General features: G+C 47.2%; 1 protein-coding gene and 2 non-coding genes across 3 annotated transcripts in view; 2 read left to right on the forward strand and 1 right to left on the reverse strand.

The window, feature by feature from the left end:
- Positions 1–3,944, reverse strand: part of LASP1 (LIM and SH3 protein 1) — a 77,661-nt gene extending 73,717 nt beyond the window's left edge. Inside the window, exon 1 of the mRNA XM_069751685.1 lies at positions 3,449–3,944. Coding sequence (XP_069607786.1) covers positions 3,449–3,517 — 69 coding nt within the window. The 5' untranslated portion in view covers positions 3,518–3,944. The remainder of the gene's footprint in view (positions 1–3,448) is intronic.
- TRNAC-GCA (transfer RNA cysteine (anticodon GCA)) lies at positions 3,945–4,016 on the forward strand. Its single transcript has one exon. It is a non-coding gene; the product is annotated as a tRNA-Cys (tRNA).
- Positions 4,017–4,297: 281 nt separating this feature from the next.
- TRNAC-GCA (transfer RNA cysteine (anticodon GCA)) lies at positions 4,298–4,369 on the forward strand. The gene has a single exon. It is a non-coding gene; the product is annotated as a tRNA-Cys (tRNA).
- The last annotated feature ends 22,813 nt before the right edge of the window (positions 4,370–27,182 follow it).

Consider the following 27,182-nt stretch of genomic DNA (forward strand, 5'->3'; position numbering starts at 1 on the left):
TAGTCTCCATTAAGCTAACAATCTAAACTAACATACTCCCTAAAGAGAACTTCTCAAACATACCTCCAAGACTTTTCTTGTGCTACACCAGTTCTCTAAATTGCACTAATTCAGAGAGTCAGACGATTCCCAAAGTGCACAGATCTAAGGGTGCACTAAAATACATCTTTTTACACAGGCCTATCACATCAACTTCCCAATATAACTTTTTTCACATCTCCCTCCCTTAAATTATGCCAACTGTTGCAGCCTTAATGCAGATGCAAATAATGTTTGGCCGTATTATGTGTGGAAACAGACGGATGGTACAATAAACAAGCGTGCAATGAACTTCCAAATAAATCCCCAATACACGGAGCAACTCAACAGACAAGCAGGAAAACAGCAGTTAATGCATGTCCTCGCTCCAGTCAGTCTTCCTTTCTGTCCCCCATGAGACTCCAGAAGAATTCCAATCCAGCAAGCGAGAATCAGGAGAATCAGAAGAAGCCGATTGTGCAACAGGTCTGACCGTGAAAAATGTGAACATAAGGAAACGTGAAAAATGCAACATCAGACATGCACTTACACAAACACACAAGTCTCTATTCACATGAACGGAAGCTAATCACAAAAGGAGGCGTTTAGCGGGGGAGGGGTGGCGAGATTGCTGCAAGATTTTTTAGCCCTGGGAAAATGAACTCCAGGGGTCAATCCCAGCAAAGGGTGGGGTCCATGAATTGACTTAACCCCTGTAGGAACACAGAATTCCAGCAATCCCATAAAGTACACAAGTGAAGATTACCCCTAGCCCCTGTAGCTCAGGTGTGGAATGAGGCGTGTTGTAGACCTGTCCTGGATGATAGCATAGCTGGATCCTCCACGCCTAGCCAAAAAAATTAGATTCATTGCCACTTCTAAGACATGAACCATTAGGATCCGATTGCAACCACTGTGGCTAGCAATGCAGAACAAGATCCCAGTGTATAACCTGCTGTGGTTAGGAAGGTTTGGGGGTCTAATATCTTTTTATTTGGGGGGGGGGGGGGGAAGGGAGAAATTCTTCAGCAGTGAGGCATAATAATATAGCAGATGAGGCTATCAAAGGGTTAATTCTCGGAAAATTAGTGTTGTGCAGTTGATGCCAGGATGGTCTGACTTCCGCATACATGGCTGCTAGTGAGGGGAGGGCGGAAGCCATCATTCACAGGGGGCTAACAGAGGGGCATCGCTAACATAAAGCACATTCGGATAGAAGGGCATTGTACTACTTTATAGGGTGCAGGAGAGACAGCCCTAAGAAAAAGGAGTGAGTGCAATAAGGCACTCAGGAAGTGCGCCACCCATCAGCCGCCTGGCACATTGTGTACTGCACTAACGGAACTGATGTATTAAAGGAGAAGGACACAGTCATTCATTGTAAGTGTCTGCAGGGTAAATGTATCTATCCCTGCCACCTGTCTGTAGTGTATGTATGTACACATCAAAGGATATATTCCATATTCTATAGAAGCCAGTGTGATCAAAATACAGACAGCAAGGCCTTGACATGTCGCCGCTCACTGAATAATACTGCTATACACACGTGATAATAGGTCTCACCAGGTAACCAGATACCTGGAGAGACCTGGAGCTTTCCCAGATGACAGCAGGGCGAAATATGATTGTGGGTGAAGGCGACAGCTGCTACCCACCGTCAATTCATCTGGTAATTTGGCCTTTACAGGAAGATATTCATTGCAAAATTAAATGAAGACATCTATTAGAGTAATAGGATCTCAGGCTATTATACAGAAAGCGTGAGGCTAATGAAAAGATCAGCCGGGGAGTGCATCTGTGCGGGTAGCACCCTGGTGTCTACACCAATGCCAGGGCCTATGGCAGCACGGGGTCATACTGCAGAGCAACCCTGTGACACAGACCGCAGTACAGTGTATACAGCATTGTCGTAAACTTCCAAGTCTGAAATACAGGGCGCAAAGAATTATAGCGTAGCAGAGAACGTGGTAAGATGCCCAATCGTGCCACACAAGTGCTAAACTTTACAGCAAGAAGGGAAATTTGACACCCAACTATTAACCGGACACTGGCAATGCTGCCACACCCCATTATCCGGGCAAACATACAGCTGAGAATATGGAAAAGATAGATAGATAGAGACTCAAAGAAAGAGGCAGCACGACCACCATAACTAGCCCAAGCCTTTTTCTAATGTCCTACAGGCCTGGGCAGGTACCTGACAGGTCAGTAGCATGCTAAGGAGAGGTGGGGGGTATGCTGCAGGGGCAAAAGGCCACAATGCAGCAGCGTGTCGCAAATTATTATATATATATATATATATATATATATATATATATATATATATATATATATATATAGTGCATGTGTGGGACAAGGTGCAGTATACAATGTTACACATTGTCTATATGTATTATAACACATACTATGTGTATTATATATAGAACAGCTATAGCGTGTCAACATCTACATGAAATATACACACATGAAATTATATATATATATATATATATATATATATATATATATATACATATATACACACACACACACACACAGAGAAGGTGCAGTACACCATGTCTGCATGTCCCTGTACACACATTATAGATATGTATATATTACACACACACAGGTTAGGGGCAGCACACACATTATATAGACACATACTATATATATATATATATATATATATATATATATATATATATATATATATATATATATATATATATATATATATATAGTATGTTACACACACAGGTGAGGGGGAAGTACACACATTCTATAGACACACATACTGTATATATATATATTTTTTACACACAGGTTAGGGGCAGCACACATTCTATAGACACACATACTGTATATATATATATATATATTACACACACACAGGTTAGGGGCAGCACACACATTATATAGACACATACTATATATATATTACACACACAGGTTAGGGGCAGCACACACATTATATAGACACATACTATATATATATTACACACACAGGTTAGGGGCAGCACACACATTATATAGACACATACTATATATATATTACACACACAGGTTAGGGGCAGCACACACATTATATAGACACATACTATATATATATTACACACACAGGTTAGGGGCAGCACACACATTATATAGACACATACTATATATATATTACACACACAGGTTAGGGGCAGCACACACATTATATAGACACACACACACACACACACTGTATGTATATATATATATATATATATATATATATATATATATTACACATATTATATGTCATATATATATATATACACACACACATTATATATTACACACACACACAGGTTAGGGGCAGCACACACTACGTGCAGAGGACACGCACAGTCCCCAGCCTCCATTCCCGGTGGGTGTCACACTGCACCGGGCACCATTTTCGCCACACACCGGGGAGGTCTAGTACCTTGTCCAGGCAGTTGACTTTCTCAGTCGGGTAGACAATCTTGCCGCAGCGGGCACAGCTCGGGTTCATTGTGCCAGGTAATGTGGGTGGTGGTGTCCGCTGTCGTGTCGCAGTCTCCGGTGTCTGCCCTCTCCGCTCTCCTCCTGCAGTCTCTCTCTGGCTCCCTCTCTCTCCCCAGCAGTCTCTCGCTGTCTCTTTGCCGCGCTGTCGGTGACAAACACAGGAGGAGGGTGGGGGTGTCGGGGCCGCGCACACAGTGGGCGGTTCTGCACGGGGACGCGCACGTTTCCGCTGACAGAGGCCTGTGTGTTCTCTCCCGTGCTGCTATAATACACGGCGGCCCCGTAGTGTGCGGCCTCTATGATGATACACGGCCGGTAAATGCGTGCCCTGGATAGAATGGACGCTAGACACCAACAGAGATAGGAGTGAGTGTGCACATTCCCCGTCAGCAGAGCGGGCTCTCATACCTTTGTTTCCCCGCCATGTTTAGCACGGGGGTATAGCTCAGTGGTAGAGCATTCGACTGCAGATCGAGAGGTCCCTGGTTCAAATCCGGGTGCCCCCTGCATAGTTTGTTTTTTTTTTTTTTTTCAATTGGTTTTTCTTTCATAATAAATATTTTGTAATTTGTTAATATATAATTATTGAAATAAAAAGCTAGACAGGATCGTGTTTAGTGCAAACAGTAGAGAAACGACCTGAGTGCTGATAAATGATAGAGTACAAAATAAATAAAGCCCCCCACACATAAAGCCCCCATTTAGGAGAGCAACCTAGTATTAGCATACTACCATTACACAGGCCAGCAGATCCCAGCAGATCCCAGCAGATCCCAGCACACAAGGAGGGGGTATAGCTCAGTGGTAGAGCATTCGACTGCAGATCGAGAGGTCCCTGGTTCAAATCCGGGTGCCCCCTTCATCATGTTTTGCCATTTACAGATGGATGACATATATATATATAATCTATTTATATAAATAGGAATGTATGATTACACCAGGGGTCTCTCACATAGAAACGGCTAGACTATTAGTGTCGTCCATGACAACCAACTTACAACATAGTTTGAAGAGTGTGTTCACCCAGAGGTTATTGACTGGATCTTGGAGCAAGTTCTGTTATAAAAATACATTAAAAGCCCGCTCAGATTACTTCTCCTTGAATAAACCTATATTTCACAAGGTGCTATTTTTTCCACATGTAAAAAGAAAAATATGTCAATTTCTCCATGGAAAAACAGCATCAAATGGAATCTGGACGAACAGAAGCAGAAAACACCCCTCAGCAGAGAGTATTTTGTTGTGGGTGTTATTACAGTGGATTCTGCTCCACTATCCACCTTTTAAACACTCTTCAAAAATTGATCCTACAGATTTCAATGGGAAAACACAATATAATGTACACATTGCGGTCTGTTTGTTTTTTCACATGGAAAAGAAGCAACAAGTCAATTCTTGAGGCATTTCCAATTTTTTGCAATTTCACCGCACTTGGAATTCTTTTCCCATTTTCCAGTGCACAATATGGTAAAACCAATGGTGTGGTTCAAAATTACAACTCATCTCGCAAAAAAACAAGCCCTCACACGGCCATATTGACGGAAAAATAAAAAAGTTATGGCTCTGGGAAGAAAGGGAGCGAAAAGTAGAAACGAAAAAAACGAAAAAGGGCCACAGCATAAAGGGGTTAAAAAAATGCTCCAACATTGTTTTCTGAATGAATTGCAGCAAAAGGAAAAAAAAAATGTATGCACAAGAAAATGCAACCAAACAGCAACAAAACACACACCGAAAAAAAATGGTTTCTGAAGTGTCTTTTTTAATTGGATTTTTTCAGTCAGAGAAATCCACATAAAGGTTGAGGTTGAAAAAACATATCAAAAACTACATTGTTTTTTCAAAATACATACAAAATACATAAAAAACCGCACAAGTATATAGAACAGGACGGCACTAGAGCGATACTCTTCCAGCAATCAGGACTAATAATAGGATCCAGAGCGTCAGGCGTCACGCATACTAGGGTATAGTGGTGCTCTGCATACAAAATATAAGCCAGAAGTCCATATATGCACGTAAGGAAAGAAATATGCGGCACTCACCCCAATTCAGCAGTGGAAGGCGTGAACTTTAATGGAGAACATAAACAGATACAAAAATCCGTTAAAACATCAGGTGAGCAGGAGGGTGCGGTGTTGGAGCTTGGACGACGGCCGTTTCGCACACCAGGTGCTTCGACGGGTCCATGTGAACACACGGACACACGGACACGGATAATTCCGGTACCGATTTTTCCCGTACCGGAATTATCTGGACGTGTGGGACAGGCCTAAAAAAGTATAAGGCCGCGGTCACACACAATGTATAAAAATACGGTCCGTTTTTTACAGACCAAATACGCAGAAATGTTCCCTGAACAGTATTTTGCGCGTGTAAACCTCCGTATGGCATCCGTACGCGGCTTTCAAAATGGACATAGAATGGATCAATGGGCTCAAATATTCGTGAAAACATATATACAGTTGCAGCGCCCCAGAGTCCTGGTCGTTGCAGTAATGTCGCTATGCCGCTAAGGGGAGTGATGTTATGTCTGATTGCACTAAAGGAGTTCATCTGACGAGGTATCACAAGCACACATGGAGCGCCCCCAGACACAGGGCCACAAGTCACTCGGTACCGGTCCCTTCTCCTTCTGTTCTGCGGTTGTCACGGTGGCTGGACCCGGTCGTGACCCCCCCCCCCCCCGGTTAAATCCAGTACTCCTGGACTGGTAAGAAGAACAACAATATAATGCAGTGAAAGACATACAAAAATTTTTGATGCTAAGAACAAATAAATAGAAAAAGTGCTTCCCTTTATGGGAGGTAAGGACACTTGAACGTTACAAACAAAAATAACAGTTAAATATTTTTAAATAACATTATGACTATAAATACTCTTAGTACCCAGCCGGGTATGCTACTAAGTGCAAATTTTTGGAACAAACAGCTAACTCTTCCTTTAAGGGCGTATAAGCTGAACCCACTAAAGGCCTACTATCAAGTACTATAACAACCCAACTTTCTTTTCCGTTCTCACTTCACCAATGCAGGACTGCCTAGCTCCTTGGCTGGGCCTACTGCCATTGTGCCGACCATCTTTCTATATCTTCCCAGGAGGACTCTATCTTTAACCCCTACGGGTTCACTTCAAACTTTCCTGTCCTCAATCTTTATTAACATTATTAAACTATCTAAATTCCGCAACATTATTAACATTTCAACATTTATCAAAGTTATCGTCAAACATTCCCTTTAAGAGGGACCCAAGTCTCTGGTGCAGATTCTCTTTCCAGCAAGCAAGTTCACGGCAAGCAAGTCCTTCTGCAGCACGTCTTCGCAAAGTCTTCGCAAAGTCTTCCTCAACTTATAAAACCAGTAGGGGGCGCCTTTAAGAAGGTGCAACTATTTACAAAGCCAGTTTGTGAATCATTCACCGTCCATGATTCGGCAGTCTTTAAAACAATGATGAACAGTAGAAAAACAAACAATAGAAAACAATAGGGATCCCGGGTCAACAAAGGGATCCCTCGGAGTTAACCCTGGACGGGTTTAAAGCAGCAGCAACATCAGGAAACAGTTAACTATTTACAAATTTTCAGGTCTTCGAGGTTTATTGTTGTGGAGGTTGTGGTCTTACCTCACAGACCACACCTTTCCGTTGGGCATGGGTGGCATCCGCAGTTGTTCGCGGGACCGGGTTCACTTGGTGATCAGGCATAGGGACCCCTTCCTCTGGAGCTCCGGCTTCCACCTGTAGGGCCGCGCATAACTGGACACCTCTGGCCACCCAGCCGGCCTCTCTCCGCCACCGGGTATATGTCACTGCATCACCTGGCCTCAGTTCATGGGTCTCCTCACTTGTCCCGTAGCGGGGCTCCTCCTCGCTCCGGTCGACACGGACCTGCAGGGGTTCTCCGATCTCCTGGATAACCCCCCTCTCCTGCCTGGGGTTGTAGAAGACCACCACTCCCAAGTGCGACGGCGGAACCTTCTCTTCTCCGGTGAGGTCTATCACGTCCGCAGGTCGCGGCTGTTTTCTCCAAGCCACCACCAGGCGTCGCTGGTGATCGTCACCGGCAGGATTCTTAAGTGCCGCTCTTGCGGGGCGCAACTCCCTGGCCGGGTGCAAAGTCCTGACGCAGCCGGAGTGGGCAGAGGAGGGGACACAGGGGACAAACGGATCTCCGTCGGGTGGCCCAATCAGGAACTCACCCGAGCACGGGCTTCCAGGTAACGTGCCAGCCGCCGAGCCTCAGCAGCAGCCACCCAGCCGTCAGGCATCCGGCCTCCGGGCTTTCCTTCAGGCAACTCCACAGCAGTCAATCCTGGCAGAGGCAATGACTCCGGAGCCGCTGCAGGCGGTACAGGCCTGTGCCTGGCCGGGTCATCTCCATGCGGTCGCCTGGGAGTCGCCATCTTTGTCCCTTCCTCTGTGTCTTCTTCCCGGGCTCTCTTTCGGGGGCGGCTCCGTCCCCACTGTCCCCACCCTCCATAGAGGATGAGAAGGCGGACCTCAGCGGCTGATGGGCCCGCCCTCAGGATACCACAATACTTAGACTGGGCGGCCATTATTTTTTGCGCTCTCCAGTTTACTCACGCCCACTTCTACTCCTTCTTCTCCTGCGCCCCTCGTGGCGCTATAATGGCGGCAGTTTTGGCGGGAATCTTGCGGCAGATAACAACACACAGTCCTTGCAATAAATCACAGTCCAACACGTTTCAATCATAGTTCCAAGGCACACATGACTCAATTCTTCAGGCTTAAGTACGATCCTGTTCGTGACGCCAAGTTGGAGCGCCCCCAGACACAGGGCCACAAGTCACTCGGTACCAGTCCCTTCTCCTTCTGTTCTGCGGTTGTCACGGTGGCTGGACCTGGTCGTGACCCTGCTAAGGGGCGTCCAATGGAAATGGTAGTACAGTCTGTCAGTAGTTCGTGACGCCACCTGTGGTGTTCGGTCAGGGTGACCGACGCTGCTGTGGGGTCCGCTGGGGTGATGGAATGGCAGCTGCATGGTATACCTTCCCACAGGTGAAGTAAATCCCCAGGGCTTCCCAGTAGTGTGGATGGAGATGGTGTGAGGTGCAGGCAATAACGAAGACACAGGGTTGCAGTCTCTTTACCTTTTACTGAAGGCTTCAGCACACTCAGTCCAGAGCACGTTCAACCGGGCTATCAGAGACCGGCCGGTCCGATGGGCACATCCAGAGTTTCCCTCACAGATGGAAATCGTTGCCTACCAATAGCGCATGTGTGTTGTAGTCCTACCCTGCTGAGCATTCGGAATAGTCCTCACAACTGCTGTTCTCCTTCATTCGTTCTCTACAGCTTTCTCTCTCTCTCGCTCTTTGGTTCCAGATGTTGCTAATTTCTAACGTCCCCCAGATATAGTATGGCTAGGACGCCACCTGTTATGAACTGGTGATTCAGAACCACAATGGACCTAGTGGTTAAGAGCACACAAAGTGACCTGATAGTTACTAATAACATAGGACGAGCTCTGAGACGTGGGAACTCTGCTGACCGCAATCCCTAATCCTATCATACCACACTAGAGGTAGCCGTGGAGCGCTCCTGACCAGACCTAGGCGCCTCGGGCACAGCCTGAGAAACTAGCTAGCCCTGAAGATAGAAAAATAAGCCTACCTTGCCTCAGAGAAATTCCCCAAAGGAAAAGGCAGCCCCCACATATAATGACTGTGAGTAAAGATGAAAATACAAACACAGAGATGAAATAGATTTTAGCAAAGTGAGGCCCGACTTACTGAATAGACCGAGGATAGGAAAGATAGCTTTGCAGTCAGCACAAAAACCTACAAACAACCACGCAGAGGGCGCAAAAAGACCCTCCGCACCGACTAACGGTACGGAGGTGCTCCCTCTGCGTCTCAGAGCTTCCAGCAAGCAAGAAAAACCAATATAGCAAGCTGGACAGAAAAAATAGCAAACAAAGGTAACACAAGCAAAACTTAGCTTATGCAGGGCAGACAGGCCACAAGAACGATCCAGGAGAGAGCAAGACCAATACTGGAACATTGACTGGAGGCCAGGAACAAAGAACTAGGTGGAGTTAAATAGAGCAGCACTCAACGATATAACCTCGTCACCTGAGGAAGGAAACTCAGAAGCCGCAGCCCCACTCACATCCACCAGAGGAAGCTCATAGACAGAACCAGCCGAAGTACCACTCATGACCACAGGAGGGAGCTTGACCACAGAATTCACAACAGTACCCCCCCCCCCATTGAGGAGGGGTCACCGAACCCTCACAAGAGCCCCCAGGCCGACCAGGATGAGCCAAATGAAAGGCACGAACCAGATCGGCAGCATGACCATCAGAGGCAAAGACCCAGGAATTATCTTCCTGACCATAACCCTTCCACTTAACCAGGTACTGGAGTTTCCGTCTCGAAATACGAGAATCCAAAATCTTCTCCACTATATACTCCAACTCCCCCTCAACCAAAACCGGGGCAGGAGGATCAACGGATGGAACCACAGGTGCCACGTATCTTCGCAACAATGACCTATGGAATACATTATGGATGGAAAAAGAAGCTGGAAGGGTCAAACGAAAAGACACAGGATTAAGAACCTCAGAAATCCTATACGGACCAATGAAACGAGGATTAAACTTAGGAGAGGAAACTTTCATAGGAATATAACGAGACGACAACCAAACCAAATCCCCAACACGAAGTCGGGGACCCACACAGCGCCTGCGGTTAGCGAAACGTTGAGCCTTCTCCTGGGACAATGTCAAATTGTCCACTACATGAGTCCAAATCTGCTGCAACCTATCCACCACAGTATCCACACCAGGACAGTCTGAAGACTCAACCTGCCCTGAAGAGAAACGAGGATGGAAACCAGAATTGCAGAAAAACGGCGAAACCAAAGTAGCCGAGCTGGCCCGATTATTAAGGGCGAACTCAGCCAAAGGGAAAAAGGACACCCAATCATCCTGATCAGCAGAAACAAAACATCTCAGATATGTTTCCAAGGTCTGATTGGTTTGTTCAGTCTGGCCATTTGTCTGAGGATGGAAAGCCGAGGAAAAAGACAAATCAATGCCCATCCTAGCACAAAAGGCTCGCCAAAACCTCGAAACAAACTGGGAACCTCTGTCAGAAACGATGTTCTCCGGAATGCCATGTAAACGAACCACATGCTGGAAAAACAATGGCACCAAATCAGAGGAGGAAGGCAATTTAGACAAGGGTACCAAATGGACCATCTTAGAGAAGCGATCACAAACCACCCAAATGACCGACATTTTTTGAGAGACGGGGAGATCCGAAATAAAATCCATAGAGATATGTGTCCAGGGCCTCTTCGGGACCGGCAAGGGCAAAAGCAACCCACTGGCACGAGAACAGCAGGGCTTAGCCCGAGCACAAATCCCACAGGACTGCACAAACGAACGCACATCCCGCGACAGAGACGGCCACCAAAAGGATCTAGCCACCAAATCTCTGGTACCAAAGATTCCAGGATGACCAGCCAACACCGAACAATGAACCTCAGAGATAACTCTACTCGTCCATTTATCAGGGACAAACAGTTTCTCCGCTGGGCAACGGTCAGGTCTATTAGCCTGAAATTTTTGCAGCACCCGCCGCAAATCAGGGGAGATGGCAGACAAAATTACCCCCTCTTTGAGAATACCCGCCGGCTCAGGCAAACCCGGAGAGTCGAGCACAAAACTCCTAGACAGGGCATCCGCCTTCACATTTTTAGAGCCCGGAAGGTACGAAACCACAAAGTCAAAACGGGAGAAAAACAGCGACCAACGAGCCTGTCTAGGATTCAACCGTTTGGCAGACTCGAGATAAGTCAAGTTCTTGTGATCAGTCAAGACCACCACGCGATGCTTAGCTCCTTCAAGCCAATGACGCCACTCCTCGAATGCCCACTTCATGGCCACCAACTCTCGATTGCCAACATCATAATTACGCTCAGCAGGCGAAAACTTCCTGGAAAAGAAGGCACATGGTTTCATCACCGAGCCATCAGAACTTCTTTGCGACAAAACAGCCCCTGCTCCAATCTCAGAAGCATCAACCTCGACCTGGAGCGGGAGTGAAACATCTGGTTGGCACAACACAGGGGCAGAAGAAAAACGACGCTTCAACTCCTGAAAAGCTTCCACAGCAGCAGAAGACCAATTGACCACATCAGCACCCTTCTTGGTTAAATCAGTCAACGGTTTAGCAATACTAGAAAAATTATTGATGAAGCGACGATAAAAATTAGCAAAGCCCAGGAACTTTTGCAGACTCTTCAGAGATGTCGGCTGAGTCCAATCATAAATGGCCTGAACTTTAACAGGGTCCATCTCGATAGTAGAAGGGGAAAAAATGAAACCCAAAAATGAAACCTTCTGAACACCAAAGAGACACTTTGACCCCTTCACAAACAAAGAATTCGCACGCAGGACCTGGAACACCATTCTAACCTGCTTCACGTGAGACTCCCAATCATCCGAGAAGACCAAAATATCATCCAAGTATACAATCAGGAATTTATCCAGGTACTCTCGGAAGATGTCATGCATAAAGGACTGAAATACTGATGGAGCATTAGAAAGCCCGAATGGCATAACCAGGTACTCAAAATGGCCCTCGGGCGTATTGAATGCTGTTTTCCATTCATCGCCCTGTTTAATACGCACAAGATTATACGCACCACGAAGATCTATCTTGGTGAACCAACTAGCCCCCTTAATCCGAGCAAACAAATCAGACAGCAGCGGCAAGGGGTACTGAAATTTGACTGTGATTTTATTTAGAAGGCGGTAATCAATACAAGGTCTCAGCGAACCATCCTTCTTGGCCACAAAAAAGAACCCTGCTCCCAATGGCGACGACGACGGGCGAATATGACCCTTCTCCAAGGATTCCTTTACGTAACTCCGCATAGCGGCGTGCTCAGGCACAGACAAATTAAACAGTTGACCTTTAGGAAACTTACTACCAGGAATCAAATCGATAGCACAATCGCAATCCCTATGCGGAGGTAGGGCACTGGACTTGGGCTCATCAAATACATCCCGGTAATCCGACAAGATCTCTGGGACCTCAGAAGGGGTGGATGACGAAATAGACAGAACTGGAACATCACCATGTACCCCCTGACAACCCCAGCTGGACACAGACATTGATTTCCAATCCAATATTGGGTTATGGACTTGTAGCCATGGCAACCCCAACACGACCACATCATGCAGATTATGCAACACCAAAAAGCGAATATCCTCCTGATGCGCAGGAGCCATGCACATAGTCAGTTGGGTCCAGTACTGAGGCTTATTCTTGGCCAAAGGCGTAGCATCAATTCCTCTCAATGGAATAGGATACTGCAAGGGCTCCAAGAAAAACCCACAGCGCCTAGCAAACTCCAAGTCCATCAAATTCAGGGCAGCGCCTGAATCCACAAATGCCATGACAGAATAGGATGACAAATAGCAGATCAAAGTAACGGACAAAAGAAATTTCGACTGTACCGTACCAATGGTGGCAGACCTAGCGAACTGCTTAGTGCGCTTAGGACAATCGGAGATAGCATGAGTGGAATCACCACAGTAAAAACACAGCCCATTCTGACGTCTGTGTTCTTGCCGTTCAGCTCTGGTCAAAGTCCTATTGCATTGCATAGGCTCAGGTTTATGCTCAGATAATACCGCCAAATGGTGCACAGTTTTACGCTCACGCAAGCGTCGATCGATCTGAATGGCCAAAGACATAGACTCATTCAGACCAGCTGGCATAGGAAATCCCACCATGACATCCTTAAGGGCTTCAGAGAGACCCTTTCTGAAAATTGCTGCCAGCGCACATTCATTCCATTGAGTGAGCACAGACCACTTCCTAAACTTCTGACAATATATCTCTACCTCATCCTGACCCTGACACAGAGCCAGCAAATTTTTCTCTGCCTGATCCACTGAATTAGGTTCATCATAAAGCAATCCGAGCGCCAGAAAAAAACGCATCAATATTACATAATGCAGGATCTCCTGGCGCAAGGGAAAATGCCCAGTCTTGAGGGTCGCCACGTAATAAAGAAATAATGATCTTAACTTGTTGAACTGGGTCACCAGAGGAGCGGGGTTTCAAAGCCAGAAACAGTTTACAATTATTTTTAAAACTCAGAAACTTAGCTCTATCTCCAGAAAACAAATCAGGAATAGGAATTCTTGGTTCTAACATAGAATTCTGAACCACAAAGTCTTGAATATTTTGTACTCTTGCAGTGAGATGATCCACACAAGAAGACAGACCTTTAATGTCCATCACTACACCTGTGTCCTGAACCACCCAAATGTCTAGGGGAAAAGAAAGACAAAACACAGTGCAGAGAGAAAAAAAAATGGTCACAGAACTTCTCTTTTCCCTCTATTGAGAAGCATTAGTACTACTGGCCTCCAGTACTGTTATGAACTGGTGATTCAGAACCACAATGGACCTAGTGGTTAAGAGCACACAAAGTGACCTGATAGTTACTAATAACATAGGACGAGCTCTGAGACGTGGGAACTCTGCTGACCGCAATCCCTAATCCTATCATACCACACTAGAGGTAGCCGTGGAGCGCTCCTGACCAGACCTAGGCGCCTCGGGCACAGCCTGAGAAACTAGCTAGCCCTGAAGATAGAAAAATAAGCCTACCTTGCCTCAGAGAAATTCCCCAAAGGAAAAGGCAGCCCCCCACATATAATGACTGTGAGTAAAGATGAAAATACAAACACAGAGATGAAATAGATTGTAGCAAAGTGAGGCCCGACTTACTGAATAGACCAAGGATAGGAAAGATAGCGTTGCAGTCAGCACAAAAACCTACAAACAACCACGCAGAGGGCGCAAAAAGACCCTCCGCACTGACTAACGGTACGGAGGTGCTCCCTCTGCGTCTCAGAGCTTCCAGCAAGCATGAAAAACCAATATAGCAAGCTGGACAGAAAAAATAGCAAACAAAAGTAACACAAGCAAAACTTAGCTTATGCAGGGCAGACAGGCCACAAGAACGATCCAGGAGAGAGCAAGACCAATACTGGAACATTGACTGGAGGCCAGGAACAAAGAACTAGGTGGAGTTAAATAGAGCAGCACCCAACGACTTAACCTCGTACCTGAGGAAGGAAACTCAGAAGCCGCAGCCCCACTCACATCCACCAGAGGAAGCTCATAGACAGAACCAGCCGAAGTACCACTCATGACCACAGGAGGGAGCTTGACCACAGAATTCACAACAGCCACCCGTTTGACGGGAAGGCTTGGAGGTCTTCCGGGACCCTAGAGACGCCCCTCTCCCTATGTCTTCGTAGGTGTAAAAGGTAGACAGCCAACCTATAATCAACTGTCCAGCGGAATTTGAAGTAAGGCCTGAAGTCAGTTACTCCTACGGTGATCCGGCCACCGACTACGCGCCTCAGTAAGATGTTGCCTTCCTCTCTCGGCACGACTCTTACTGGCTCTCCTTTGTGCTGATCTCGTTTACACTGTTCCACAATATTCTTCCCCTCTTGTCTCTCTCTTAGGATACCGCTGCACAGCGTCGGACTGGAGTACCTTGGGCCCACCAGAGAAAAATCATTCTTGGGGCCCACCACGCAGTTTAAAAATACCACCCAGGATAGATCCTATGTACCACACCACACACGAGAGCTGACAGATCCTCTATATACTACACCACACGGGAGAGGGGGCAGATCCTCTGTATACTACACCACACAGGAGAGCTGACAGATCCTCTATATACTACACCACACAGGAGAGATGACAGATCCTCTATATACTACACCACACAGGAGAGCTGACGGATCCTCTATATACTACACCACACAGGAGAGCTGACAGATCCTCTATATACTACACCACACAGGAGAGCAGACAAATCATCTATATACTACACCACACAGGAGAGCAGACAAATCATCTATATACTACACCACACAGGAGAGCTGACAGATCCTCTATATACTACACCACACAGGAGAGCTGACAGATCCTCTATACTACACCACACTGGAGAGCTGACAGATCCTCTATATACTACACCACACAGCTGACAGATCCTCTATATACTGCACCACACAGGAGAGCTGACAGATACTCTATATACTGCACCACACAGGAGAGCTGACAGATCCTCTATATACTACACCACACAGGAGAGCCGACAGATCCTCTATATACTACACCACACAGGAGAGAAATGATCCTCTATATACTACACCACACAGGAGAGCTGACGGATCCTCTATATACTACACCACACAGGAGAGCTGACAGATCCTCTATATACTACACCACACAGGAGAGCTGACGGATCCTCTATATACTACACCACACAGGAGAGCTGACAGATCCTCTATATACTACACCACACAGGAGAGCAGACAAATCATCTATATACTACACCACACAGGAGAGCTGACAGATCCTCTATATACTACACCACGCAGGAGAGCTGACAGATCCTCTATATACTACACCGCACAGGAGAGCTGACAGATCCTCTATATACTACACCACCCAGGAGAGCTCACAGATCCACTGTATACTACACCACACACGAGAGAAGACAGATCCTCTATATACTACACCACACGGGAGAGGAGACAGATCCTCTATATACTACACCACAAGGGAGAGCTGACAGATCCTCTATATACCACACCACACAGGAGAGCTGACAGATCCTCTATATACTACACCACACAGGAGAGCTGACAGATCCTCTATATACTACACCACACAGTAGAGCTGACAGATCCTCTATATACTACACCACACAGGAGAGCTGACAGATCCTCTATATACTACACCACACAGGAGAGCTGACAGATCCTCTATATACTACACCACACAGGAGAGCTGACAGATCCTCTATATACTACACCACACAGGAGAGCTGACAGATCCTCTATATACTACACCACACAGGAGAGCTGACAGATCCTCTATATACTACACCACACAGGAGAGCTGACAGATCCTCTATATACTACACCACACAGGAGAGCTGACAGATCCTCTATATACTACACCACACAGGAGAGCTGACAGATCCTCTATATACCACACCACACAGGAGAGCTGACAGATCCTCTGTATACTACACCACACGGGAGAGCTGACAGATCCTCTACATACTACACCACACGGGAGAGCTGACAGAAGCTCTATATACTACACCACACGGGAGAGCTGACAGATCCTCTATATACTACACCACACAGGAGAGCTGACAGATCCTCTATATACCACACCACACAGGAGAGCTGACAGATCCTCTATATACCACACCACACAGGAGAGCTGACAGATCCTCTATATACTACACCACACAGGAGAGCTGACAGATCCTCTATATACTACACCACACAGGAGAGCTGACAGATCCTCTATATACTACACCACACAAGAGAGCTGACAGATCCTCTATATACTACACCACACAGGAGAGCTGACAGATCCTCTATATACTACACCACACAGGAGAGCTGACAGATCCTCTATATACTACACCACACAGGAGAGCTGACAGATCCTCTATATACTACACCACACAGGAGAGCTGACAGATCCTCTATATACTACACCACACAGGAGAGCTGACAGATCCTCTATATACTACACCACACAGGAGAGCTGACAGATCCTCTATATACTACACCACACAGGAGAGCTGACAGATCCTCTATATACTACACCACACAGGAGAGCTGACAGATCCTCTATATACCACACCACACAGGAGAGCTGACAGATCCTCTGTATACTACACCACACGGGAGAGCTGACAGATCCTCTATATACTACACCACACGGGAGAGCTGACAGAAGCTCTATATACTACACCACACGGGAGAGCTGACAGATCCTCTATATACTACACCACACAGGAGAGCTGACAGATCCTCTATATACCACACCACACAGGAGAGCTGACAGATCCTCTATATACCACACCACACAGGAGAGCTGACAGATCCTCTATATACCACACCACACAGGAGAGCTGACAGATCCTCTATATACTACACCACACAGGAGAGCTGACAGATCCTCTATATACTACACCACACAGGAGAACTGACAGATCCTATATATACTACACCACACAGGAGAGCTGACAGATCCTCTATATACTACACCACACAGGAGAGCTGACAGATCCTCTATATACTACACCACACAGGAGAGCTGACAGATCCTCTATATACTACACCACACAGGAGAGCTGACAGATCCTCTATATACTACACCACACAGGAGAGCTGACAGATCCTCTATATACTACACCACACAGGAGAGCTGACAGATCCTCTATATACTACACCACACAGGAGAGCAGTAATCTAAGTCCACTGTGTAGAGTAAAATACTTACCGGTGTCCATATTCCACTGCAATGAAAACACAAGCAACGACACAGCGGCAGAAGACGGCGACTGCTGCGTAGTTTATTACACACAGGGAAGCTTTCTGTTGGGGGCGAGACATTGTTTTTGTTAGTACGATTTGGGGATAGATGTAATGTTTTCATCATTTGTTATAGCTTTTTTTGTGGAATTGTGGTGAACAGAAAAAAAGACATTTGGCATTTGTTTCTTTTTACGGTGTTTTCTGATCAAGTTAATTGTTTTTTTATAGTTTTATCGATCGGACTTTTCTGAACCCAGCAATACCAAATATTTGTTGTTTTTTTATTTTTAAAATATATTTATTTTCAATGGATAAAAAGGGTGATTTGAACTTTTAGGAATTTTTTTATTTTCTTTTTACCTTTCACTGGTACAGTTAGCCCCCTTAGGCTATGTGCACATGTTGCTGATTCTCTGCGGATCCGCAGCATTTTTTGCGGTGCAGAAACACTGCAGATCCGCAATTGATTTACAGTACAATGTAAATCAATGAGAAAAAAAATGCTGTGCACACTTTGTGGAAAATCCGCTGCGGAAACGCTGCGGTTTAAAAGAAGTAGCATGTCACCTCTTTTTTTGTGAAACTGCAGCGTTTTTGTACCCATTCCATTATAGTTACATAGTTACATAGTTACATAGTTATTAAGGTTGAAGGAAGACTATATGTCCATCTAGTTCAACCCATAGCCTAACCTAACATGTTGATCCAGAGGAAGGCAAAAAAAAACCATGTGCAAAGAGTAAGCTCCACATTGGGGAAAAAAATTCCTTCCCGACTCCACATACGGCAATCAGACTAGTTCCCTGGATCAACGCCCTATCAAGGAATCTAGTGTATATACCCTGTAACATTATACTTTTCCAGAAAGGTATCCAGTCCCCTCTTAAATTTAAGTAATGAATCACTCATTACAACATCATACGGCAGAGAGTTCCATAGTCTCACTGCTCTTACAGTAAAGAATCCGCGTCTGTTATTATGCTTAAACCTTTTTTCCTCCAACCGCAGAGGATGCCCCCTTGTCCCTGTTTCAGGTCTATGATTAAAAAGATCATCAGAAAGGTCTTTGTACTGTCCCCTCATATATTTATACATTAAAATAAGATCACCCCTTAGTCTTCGTTTTTCCAAACTAAATAGCCCCAAGTGTAATAACCTATCTTGGTATTGCAGACCCCCCAGTCCTCTAATAACCTTGGTCGCTCTTCTCTGCACCCGCTCCAGTTCAGCTATGTCTTTCTTAAACACCGGAGACCAGAACTGTGCACAGTATTCTAAGTGTGGTCGAACTAGTGACTTGTATAGAGGTAAAATTATGTTCTCCTCATGAGCATCTATGCCTCTTTTAATGCATCCCATTATTTTATTTGCCTTTGTAGCAGCTGCCTGACACTGGCCACTGAATTTAAGTTTGTCATCCACCCATACACCCAGGTCTTTTTCATTGACGGTTTTGCCCAGAGTTTTAGAATTAAGCACATAATTATACATCTTATTACTTCTACCCAAATGCATGACCTTACATTTATCCCCATTAAAGCTCATTTGCCATTTATCAGCCCAAGCTTCTAGTTTACATAAATCATCCTGTAATATAAAATTGTCCTCCTCTGTATTGATTACCCTGCAGAGTTTAGTGTCATCTGCAAATATTGAAATTCTACTCTGAATGCCCCCTACAAGGTCATTAATAAATATGTTAAAAAGAAGAGGGCCCAATACTGACCCCTGTGGTACCCCACTGCTAACCGCTACCCAGTCCGAGTGTGCTCCATTAATAACCACCCTTTGTTTCCTATCCCTGAGCCAGCTCTCAACCCACTTGCACATATTTTCCCCTAATATTATAGAAAACTGCAGGGGTAAAAAGCGCAGCAAATCCGCAAGAAAACCGCAGCAAAAACGCACAAAAAACGCTGCGGAATTGCACAAAAAAATGCGACAAATCCGCAGGTGCGTTTTCTGCCAGGAGAGGCTGAATACGTACCATATATTCCTAAGCCTAATCCGCAACGTGTGCACATAGCCTTCGAGGACATGAAGATGCGATCATCCAATCACATGTGCTATTATATACAGTGATGCCACAGCATCCCTGCATATAGAAGAAATTATGGTCTCCTTTAAAGCTCGGCTACAGAAAGAAGACCCCTGGCTGTCATTAAAACCCATCGGCGACCCACGATCACCTCATGGGCACCAATGGGTGAGAGAATGATACGCACGCATGCTGGCATGTGTTATATGCTGCAGTCAGAGATTGACACTGGCATTTAACACGCGCCATACATGTAAGGCAGATGTCTAAGGGTGTTAATCACCTGAGGACCCTCTTCACCACTGTGTCACCCAGTATCCTATGGGCCCCCTCCCCCACTGTTTCACCTCTAATTTCCTATGGGCCCCCTCCCCCACTGTGTCACCCAATATCCTCCTCCCCCACTGTTTCACCTCTATTTTCCTGTGACCCCCTCCCCCACTGTTTCACCTCTATTTTCCTGTGGGCCTGCTCAGAGAGTGAAAGGGAAGCCACAGTAAGACGATGCAGATTTTGCTGCGGATCCGCAGTATTTCCGCAGCTGCAGATCCGCAGCAGTTTCCCATGCGTTTACAGTACCATGTAAACCTATGGGAAACAGAAAACGCTGTGCCCATGCTGTGGAAAAAAACGCGTAGAAACGCAGTGATTTACATTCCGCAGCATGTCACTTCTTTCTGTGTTTTCCGCAGCGGTTTTACAACTGCCCTTACGGAAAACCACAGTTGTAAAACCGCAGTGGAAAATGCAGAAAAACCGCGGTGAATCCGCAGCGGTTTTCCACTGCGGATTTATCAAATCCGCTGCAGATAAATCCGCAGTGGACCCAGAATACGTGTGCATATACCCTAAAATAGAGGTAGGGGAGGGGGCCCACAAGAAAATTAGAATATCACTGTGGGCCCCCTCCCCTGTGTCACCTATAGGATGCATGGGGCCCCCTCCCCTAACTGCCTCTCTGGCCGGAGATCTACTCAGGGTGCAGGCATCATAGAGTTATGTACTTACTGTCACACTGACTGCAGCCATCAGACTCCCTCTGCTCCACTGCCATGCTGTATGCTGCCTGCTTGGGTAGGACTTCTGACCAATCACAGCACAGCTCCTTGCCTGAGCTGTGCTGTGAGCTCACACAAAGAAAACTAACGCTGATTGGCTGAATTGCAGCCAATCAGCGTTTACACTGCTGCCCAGGGCATTTTTGAAGAGGAGCAGAGCCGTGGAGCACAGGAAACAGGTGACTGCGGGTCTGCTGTCTGCTCTCAGCCTCACAGTCAGCTGTTCCTCTGACTGTGCTGGCTGTATTGAGGGTCGGCACTCTGCACACACCGCTCTCCTGGCAGAGGAATGGCAGCGGCAGCAGGTGATGTGAAGGAGCTGCGCCTGCACTTCCCATCACCTGTGCGGTCTGCCAGCCGCTGCGGTGCCGTCTATACAATGCGGTGCCGGCTGGGTTTACACTATGAGCATGATGCAGGGGCCGGGCAGGCACAAATGAAGGAGGCAGGGGCTGGGGGCGGGGCCCACCGGAGGATTGTCCGGTGTCCCGGTGCCCCAGTCCGACCCTGCCGCCGCAAGGTGTGCAGGCGCGGTTCCGTCACGTTCTGTTCTGTTCGCTAGGCACCTGCCAGGTTCCCACGCCTGACAGGGACCCCCCTGTGTCTTCTCCCTGCAACACCCCCTGCCACGGGATGTTGCCTGGTTCCAACTTCCTCCCCAGCCCCTAGTTTTACCAGTGTGAGGAGAGGCCCAATAAATAAAGCCTTTTTCTCCCCCTAGTGGCCGGAGTGTGAAGTGTAATGTGTTCTGGTGATACCTGGTCAGGAGAACTCTTTAGTGCCATCGGACGTACCGCTACTCGCCTTGGGGCCATACTGCAACGACCAGGTCTCTGGGGCGCTGCACACATTACACTTCACACTCCGGCCACCAGGGGGAGCAAAAGGCACTATGTATTATGCCACTCCTCACACTGGTAAAACTAGGGGTCGGATAGGAAGTTAGAACAGAAGTCAGCCTGGGAGAACTCCAGGGAGGACCTGTCAGGGGTGGGTTCCTGACAGGGGCCTAGCAGAACGAATAGAAAGCAACGGAACCGCGCCTGCACTACCTTACGGCTGTATACTAAGAAAGGACACGAAGAGAAGGATATTGTGGAAAGTGAGAAACGAGATCAAGCACAAAGGAGAGCCAGTAGGAGTCGTGCCTCGAGAACGGCAACTTCCTACTGAGCCGCGTAGCCGGTGACCGGAACACCGAGGAAGTAACTGACTCTATGCCTTACTTCAAATACCGCAGGACAGTTAATTATAGGTTGGCAGTCTACCTTACATCACCTAAGCAGACATAGGGGGCAAGCGTGGAGAGGGGCGTCTCTAGGGTCCCAGAATAGCTCCGAGCCTTCCCGTCAAACGGGTGCGTCCTATCCAGATAACTTGGGGGACGAAGAGAGAGAGAGAAAGAGAAAGAACGAGAACAGAAGTTGTGAGGGCTATCCCGAATGCTCAGCAGGGAAGAACTACAACACACAGGCGCTAGTGGTAGGCACTGATTTCCACCTGCAAAGAGAACTCTGGATGTGCCTTCGGACCGGCCGGTCTCAGACAGCCCAGTTAACAGTGCTGTGGATTATGGATCCCGAAGTCTTCAGTAAAAGGTAAAGAGACTGCAACCCTGTGTCCTCGTTATTAACTGCGCCTCACACCATCGCCACCTACATTACTGGGAAGCCCTGGAGACACACTTCACCTGTCACGATCCATGTTTGGACCTGTGGCAGATCTGGTTTCCCTCAGATATAAACTTTTTTCCTTTCTGGTCATTGGGGGTTAATACAGTTTACTCCGCCTAATGGCCGCTGGTGTTATTGCACTGCATTGCATTGCTGCTGGTCAGCTGATGTTTGTGACCACTCCCACCATCCTTTATAAGGTCACCTGGTGCTTCAGCTGACTGTTGGTTATACAGGTCCTTTGGATACCAACCTTGCTGGAAAAGGAGCTTGCTGAGTGTTGTTGTTCTTCAGCTAAATACTCATTCCTGGTGCCTTACTCTGCTGTGCGGTGCTTTGCAGCAGAGAAAGCTAGTGTGGTGTTATAGTTTCTTTGTCCCTTTGTAGTTTGTGCATTCACCTTTTGGTATCGTGTTCCCCTCAATATTGTTTATTTGCTTTGTGGTGCTGTGTTCACTGTTCACTGTTCACTGTTCACCTCCTAGGGTGGGGGGTGGGGATTTAGTTCAGGATTTAACAGGACACAGGGACAGGTCGGTGACTTGGGCCTCCCTACCTTCAAGGGTACCCCCAAGTTAAGGAAAGACAGGGCTTCCCCTAGCCTGAGGGGCAGTTCAGGGGCCCAGATTCCTCATCTCCTGTTTTCCTGTTTCTGCATCGTGACATCACCTGTGGGAAGGTATACCATCCAGCTGCCATTCCATCACCCCAGCGGACCCCTAAGCAGTGTCGGTCACCCTGACCGAGCACCACAGGTGGCGTCACGAAACCTTGACAAACTATCATCACCCCTTTCATTGGACGCCCCTTAGCAGGGTCACGGACCGGGTCCAGCCACCGTGACAACCCCAGCACCGAGACAGAGAGGACCGGTACCGAGTAACCTGTGGCCCTGTGTCTGGGAGTGCTCCACAGTCTATATATATATATATGTCAGTGAGACACATACATATATATATTTATATTTCATACAGCGCTAGATAGCAGAAAAGCCGGTAATTCAATTGCCGGCTTTTGCTAACTCCTTATCAAACCCGACAGGATATGAGACATGGTTTACATATAGTAAACCATTTCATATCCCTTTTTTTTTTTTACATATTCCTCACTACTAATGTTAGAAGTGTCTGTGTGCAAATTTGGGAGCTCTAGCTGTTAAAATAAAGGGTTAAATCACAGAAAAAACTGGTGTGGGCTCCCGTGCAATTTTCTCCGCCAGAGTGGGAAAGCCAGTGACTGAGGGCAGATATTAATAGCCTAGAGAGGGACCATAGTTTTTGCCCCCCCTGGCTAAAAACATCTGCCCCCAGCCACCCCAGAAAGGGCACATATGTAAGATGCGCCTATTCTGGCACTTATCCACTCTCTTCCCACTCCCGAGTAGCGGTTGGATATGGGGTAATAAAGGGTTAATGTCACCTTGCTAATGTAAGGTGACATTAAGCATGGTTAATAATGGAGAGGTGTCAATAAGACACCTATCCATTATTAATCCAATAGTAATAAAGGGTTATAAACACACACATTATGAATAAAGTATTTTAATTAAATAAATACACATGGGGTTTTAATATCTTTATTGTACAATCAATCTAAATGACGACCCTTGTCTTCTGAAAAAAAAGGGAAAATAAAAAAGCAACAATATACTATACCTGTCCGCCGTACAGTCATGTCCCACGCTGTAAATCCATCTGAAGGGGTTAAATAATTTTACAACCAGGAGCCTGCTAATGCAGCCACCCCTGGCTGTAAAAACTGGGGAATGAATTAAATGAAAGGGAACGTAGCTTCTTAGACTTGCGGTGATGCGCCCCTTGCTGGCAGAAACTCATATGAATTCTAGCGTGGGAATTTTTCTGAATATTTTCCCACGCTAGAGTTCATATGAGTTTATGCCACCAGGGGGCGCAGCACCGCAAGTTTAACAAGCTATGTTCCCCTGCATTACATTCATTTCCCAGTTTTTACAGCCAGGGGTGGCTGCATTAGCAGGCTCCTGGTTGTAAAATGATTTAACCCCTTCAGGTGGATTTATATCGTGGGACATGACTATACGGCGGACAGGTATGGGATATTGTTGCTTTTTTATTTTCCCTTTTTTTAGAAGACAGGGGCGTCATTTGGATTGGGCGTACAATAAAGATATTAAAACCCATGTGATTTATTTCATTAAAATACTTTATTCATAATGTGTGTGTGTGTGTGTGTGTGTGTGTGTGTGTGTGTGTGTGTGTGTGTGTGTTTTTTAACCCTTTATTACTATTGGATTAATAATGGATAGGTGTCTTATTGACATCACTCCATTATTAACCAAGCTTAATGTCACCTTACATTAGCAAGGTGACATTAACGCCTTATTATCCCATATCCCACCGCTCAGGGAAGGATTATAAGAGGGTCAATCTGGGCGGTAGCCCAGGGCCCAGTGGTGTGGGGGGCCCTGGGCTACCGCACAGATTGCCCGCCGCCATCAGGGCATTACTGCCCGTGCCCTGACTGGCGTATCATTTATGGGCCCGGTGGGCAGAGAGGGGGCCCGCATCGGGCCCCGTCTCATCTGCTCAACGGGCCCCTACCGGCGCTGCAGCAGTTTCACCTATTGACGTGCGGGCGCATGCCCGCACGTCAATAGTTAACAACAGCTGCCAGCCAATTGGAGGCAGGCAGCTGAAGGCGGCCGCAGGCGCAGCGCACACGTCGCCGGCGTCTGGCATCATTGTCAGTCGCTGCCAATGCGCGCTTCTGGAGGGAGCTCGCCGCCTGGAGCGCTGGTCAGGTGAGGAGAACTCGTTTTTTTTGTTGTTTTTTGCTAACGTCAATCCGGGCGGGCCAGAATGCTGGACAGTGACACTGTCTGACTGGGGGCAATATGCTGGAGGACACACTGGGGCAGATGATTGCTGGACACACTGGGGCAATGCTGGAGACACTGGAGCAGATTGCTGGACACACTGGGGCAGATTTCTGGACACACTGGGGGCAATGCTGGAGGACACACTTGGGCAGATGATTGCTGGACACACTGGGGCAATGCTGGAGACACTGGGGCAGATTGCTGGACACACTGGGGCAGATTGCTGGACACACTGGGGGCAATGCTGAACATACTGGGGCAGATTGCTGGACACACTGGTGGTAATATGCTGGACACACTGGGGCAGATTGCTGGACACACTGTCTGGGGGCAATGCTGGACACGCTGGGGTAATATGCTGGACATACTGGGGCAGATTGCTGGACACACTGGGGGCAATGCTGGACACACTGGGGCAATATGCTGGACACACTGGGGCAGATTGCTGGACACACTGTCCGGGGGTAATGCTGGACACACTGGGGCAGATTGCTGGACACTGTCTGGGGCAATGCTGGACACACTGGGGCAGATGATTGCTGGACACACTGGGGCAATGCTGGAGACACTGGGGCAGATTGCTCGACACACTGGGGCAGATTGCTGGACACACTGGGGGCAATGCTGGAGGACACACTGGGGCAGATGATTACTGGACACACTGGGGCAATGCTGGAGACACTGGGGTAGATTGCTGGACACACTTGGGCAGATTGCTGGACACACTAGGGCAGATTGCTGGACACACTGTCTGGGGGCAATGCTGGACACACTGGAGCAATATGCTGGACATACTGGGGCAGATTGCTGGACACACTGTCTGGGGGCAATGCTGGACACACTGGGGCAGATTGCTGGAACACTGTCTGGGGGCAATGCTGGATACACTGGGGCAGATTGCTGGACACACTGGGGCAGATTGCTGGATACTGGGGCAATATGCTGGACATACTGGGGCAGATTGCTGGACACACTGGGGGTAATATGCATCCTGGGGTTGCAAATAGTGAAAACTGATCCGTTTTTTTGAGAGAGAGAGAGAGAGAACGGAAAATGTGCATGATTTGAATGGAAAAATGCATGAAAAACCGGATTCAGAGGCCGGATTCATAATTTCACATCTCAGTTTCATACGCTGGACACACTGGGGCAGATTGCTGGACACACTGTCTGGGGGCAATGCTGGACACACTGGGGCAATATGCTGGACATACTGGGGCAGATTGCTGGACACACTGTCTGGGGGCAATGCTGGACACACTGGGGCAATATGCTGGACATACTGGGGCAGATTGCTGGACACACTGTCTGGGGGCAATGCTGGACACACTGGGGCAATATGCTGGACATACTGGGGCAGATTGCTGGACACACTGTCTGGGGGCAATGCTGGACACACTGGAGCAATATGCTGGACATACTGGGGCAGATTGCTGGACACACTGTCTGGGGGCAATGCTGGACACACTGGGGCAGATTGCTGGAACACTGTCTGGGGGCAATGCTGGATACACTGGGGCAGATTGCTGGACACACTGGGGCAGATTGCTGGATACTGGGGCAATATGCTGGACATACTGGGGCAGATTGCTGGACACACTGGGGGTAATATGCATCCTGGGGTTGCAAATAG

The sequence above is a fragment of the Ranitomeya imitator genome, chromosome 2 (assembly GCF_032444005.1).
Source record: "Ranitomeya imitator isolate aRanImi1 chromosome 2, aRanImi1.pri, whole genome shotgun sequence".
NCBI lineage: Eukaryota > Metazoa > Chordata > Amphibia > Anura > Dendrobatidae > Ranitomeya > Ranitomeya imitator.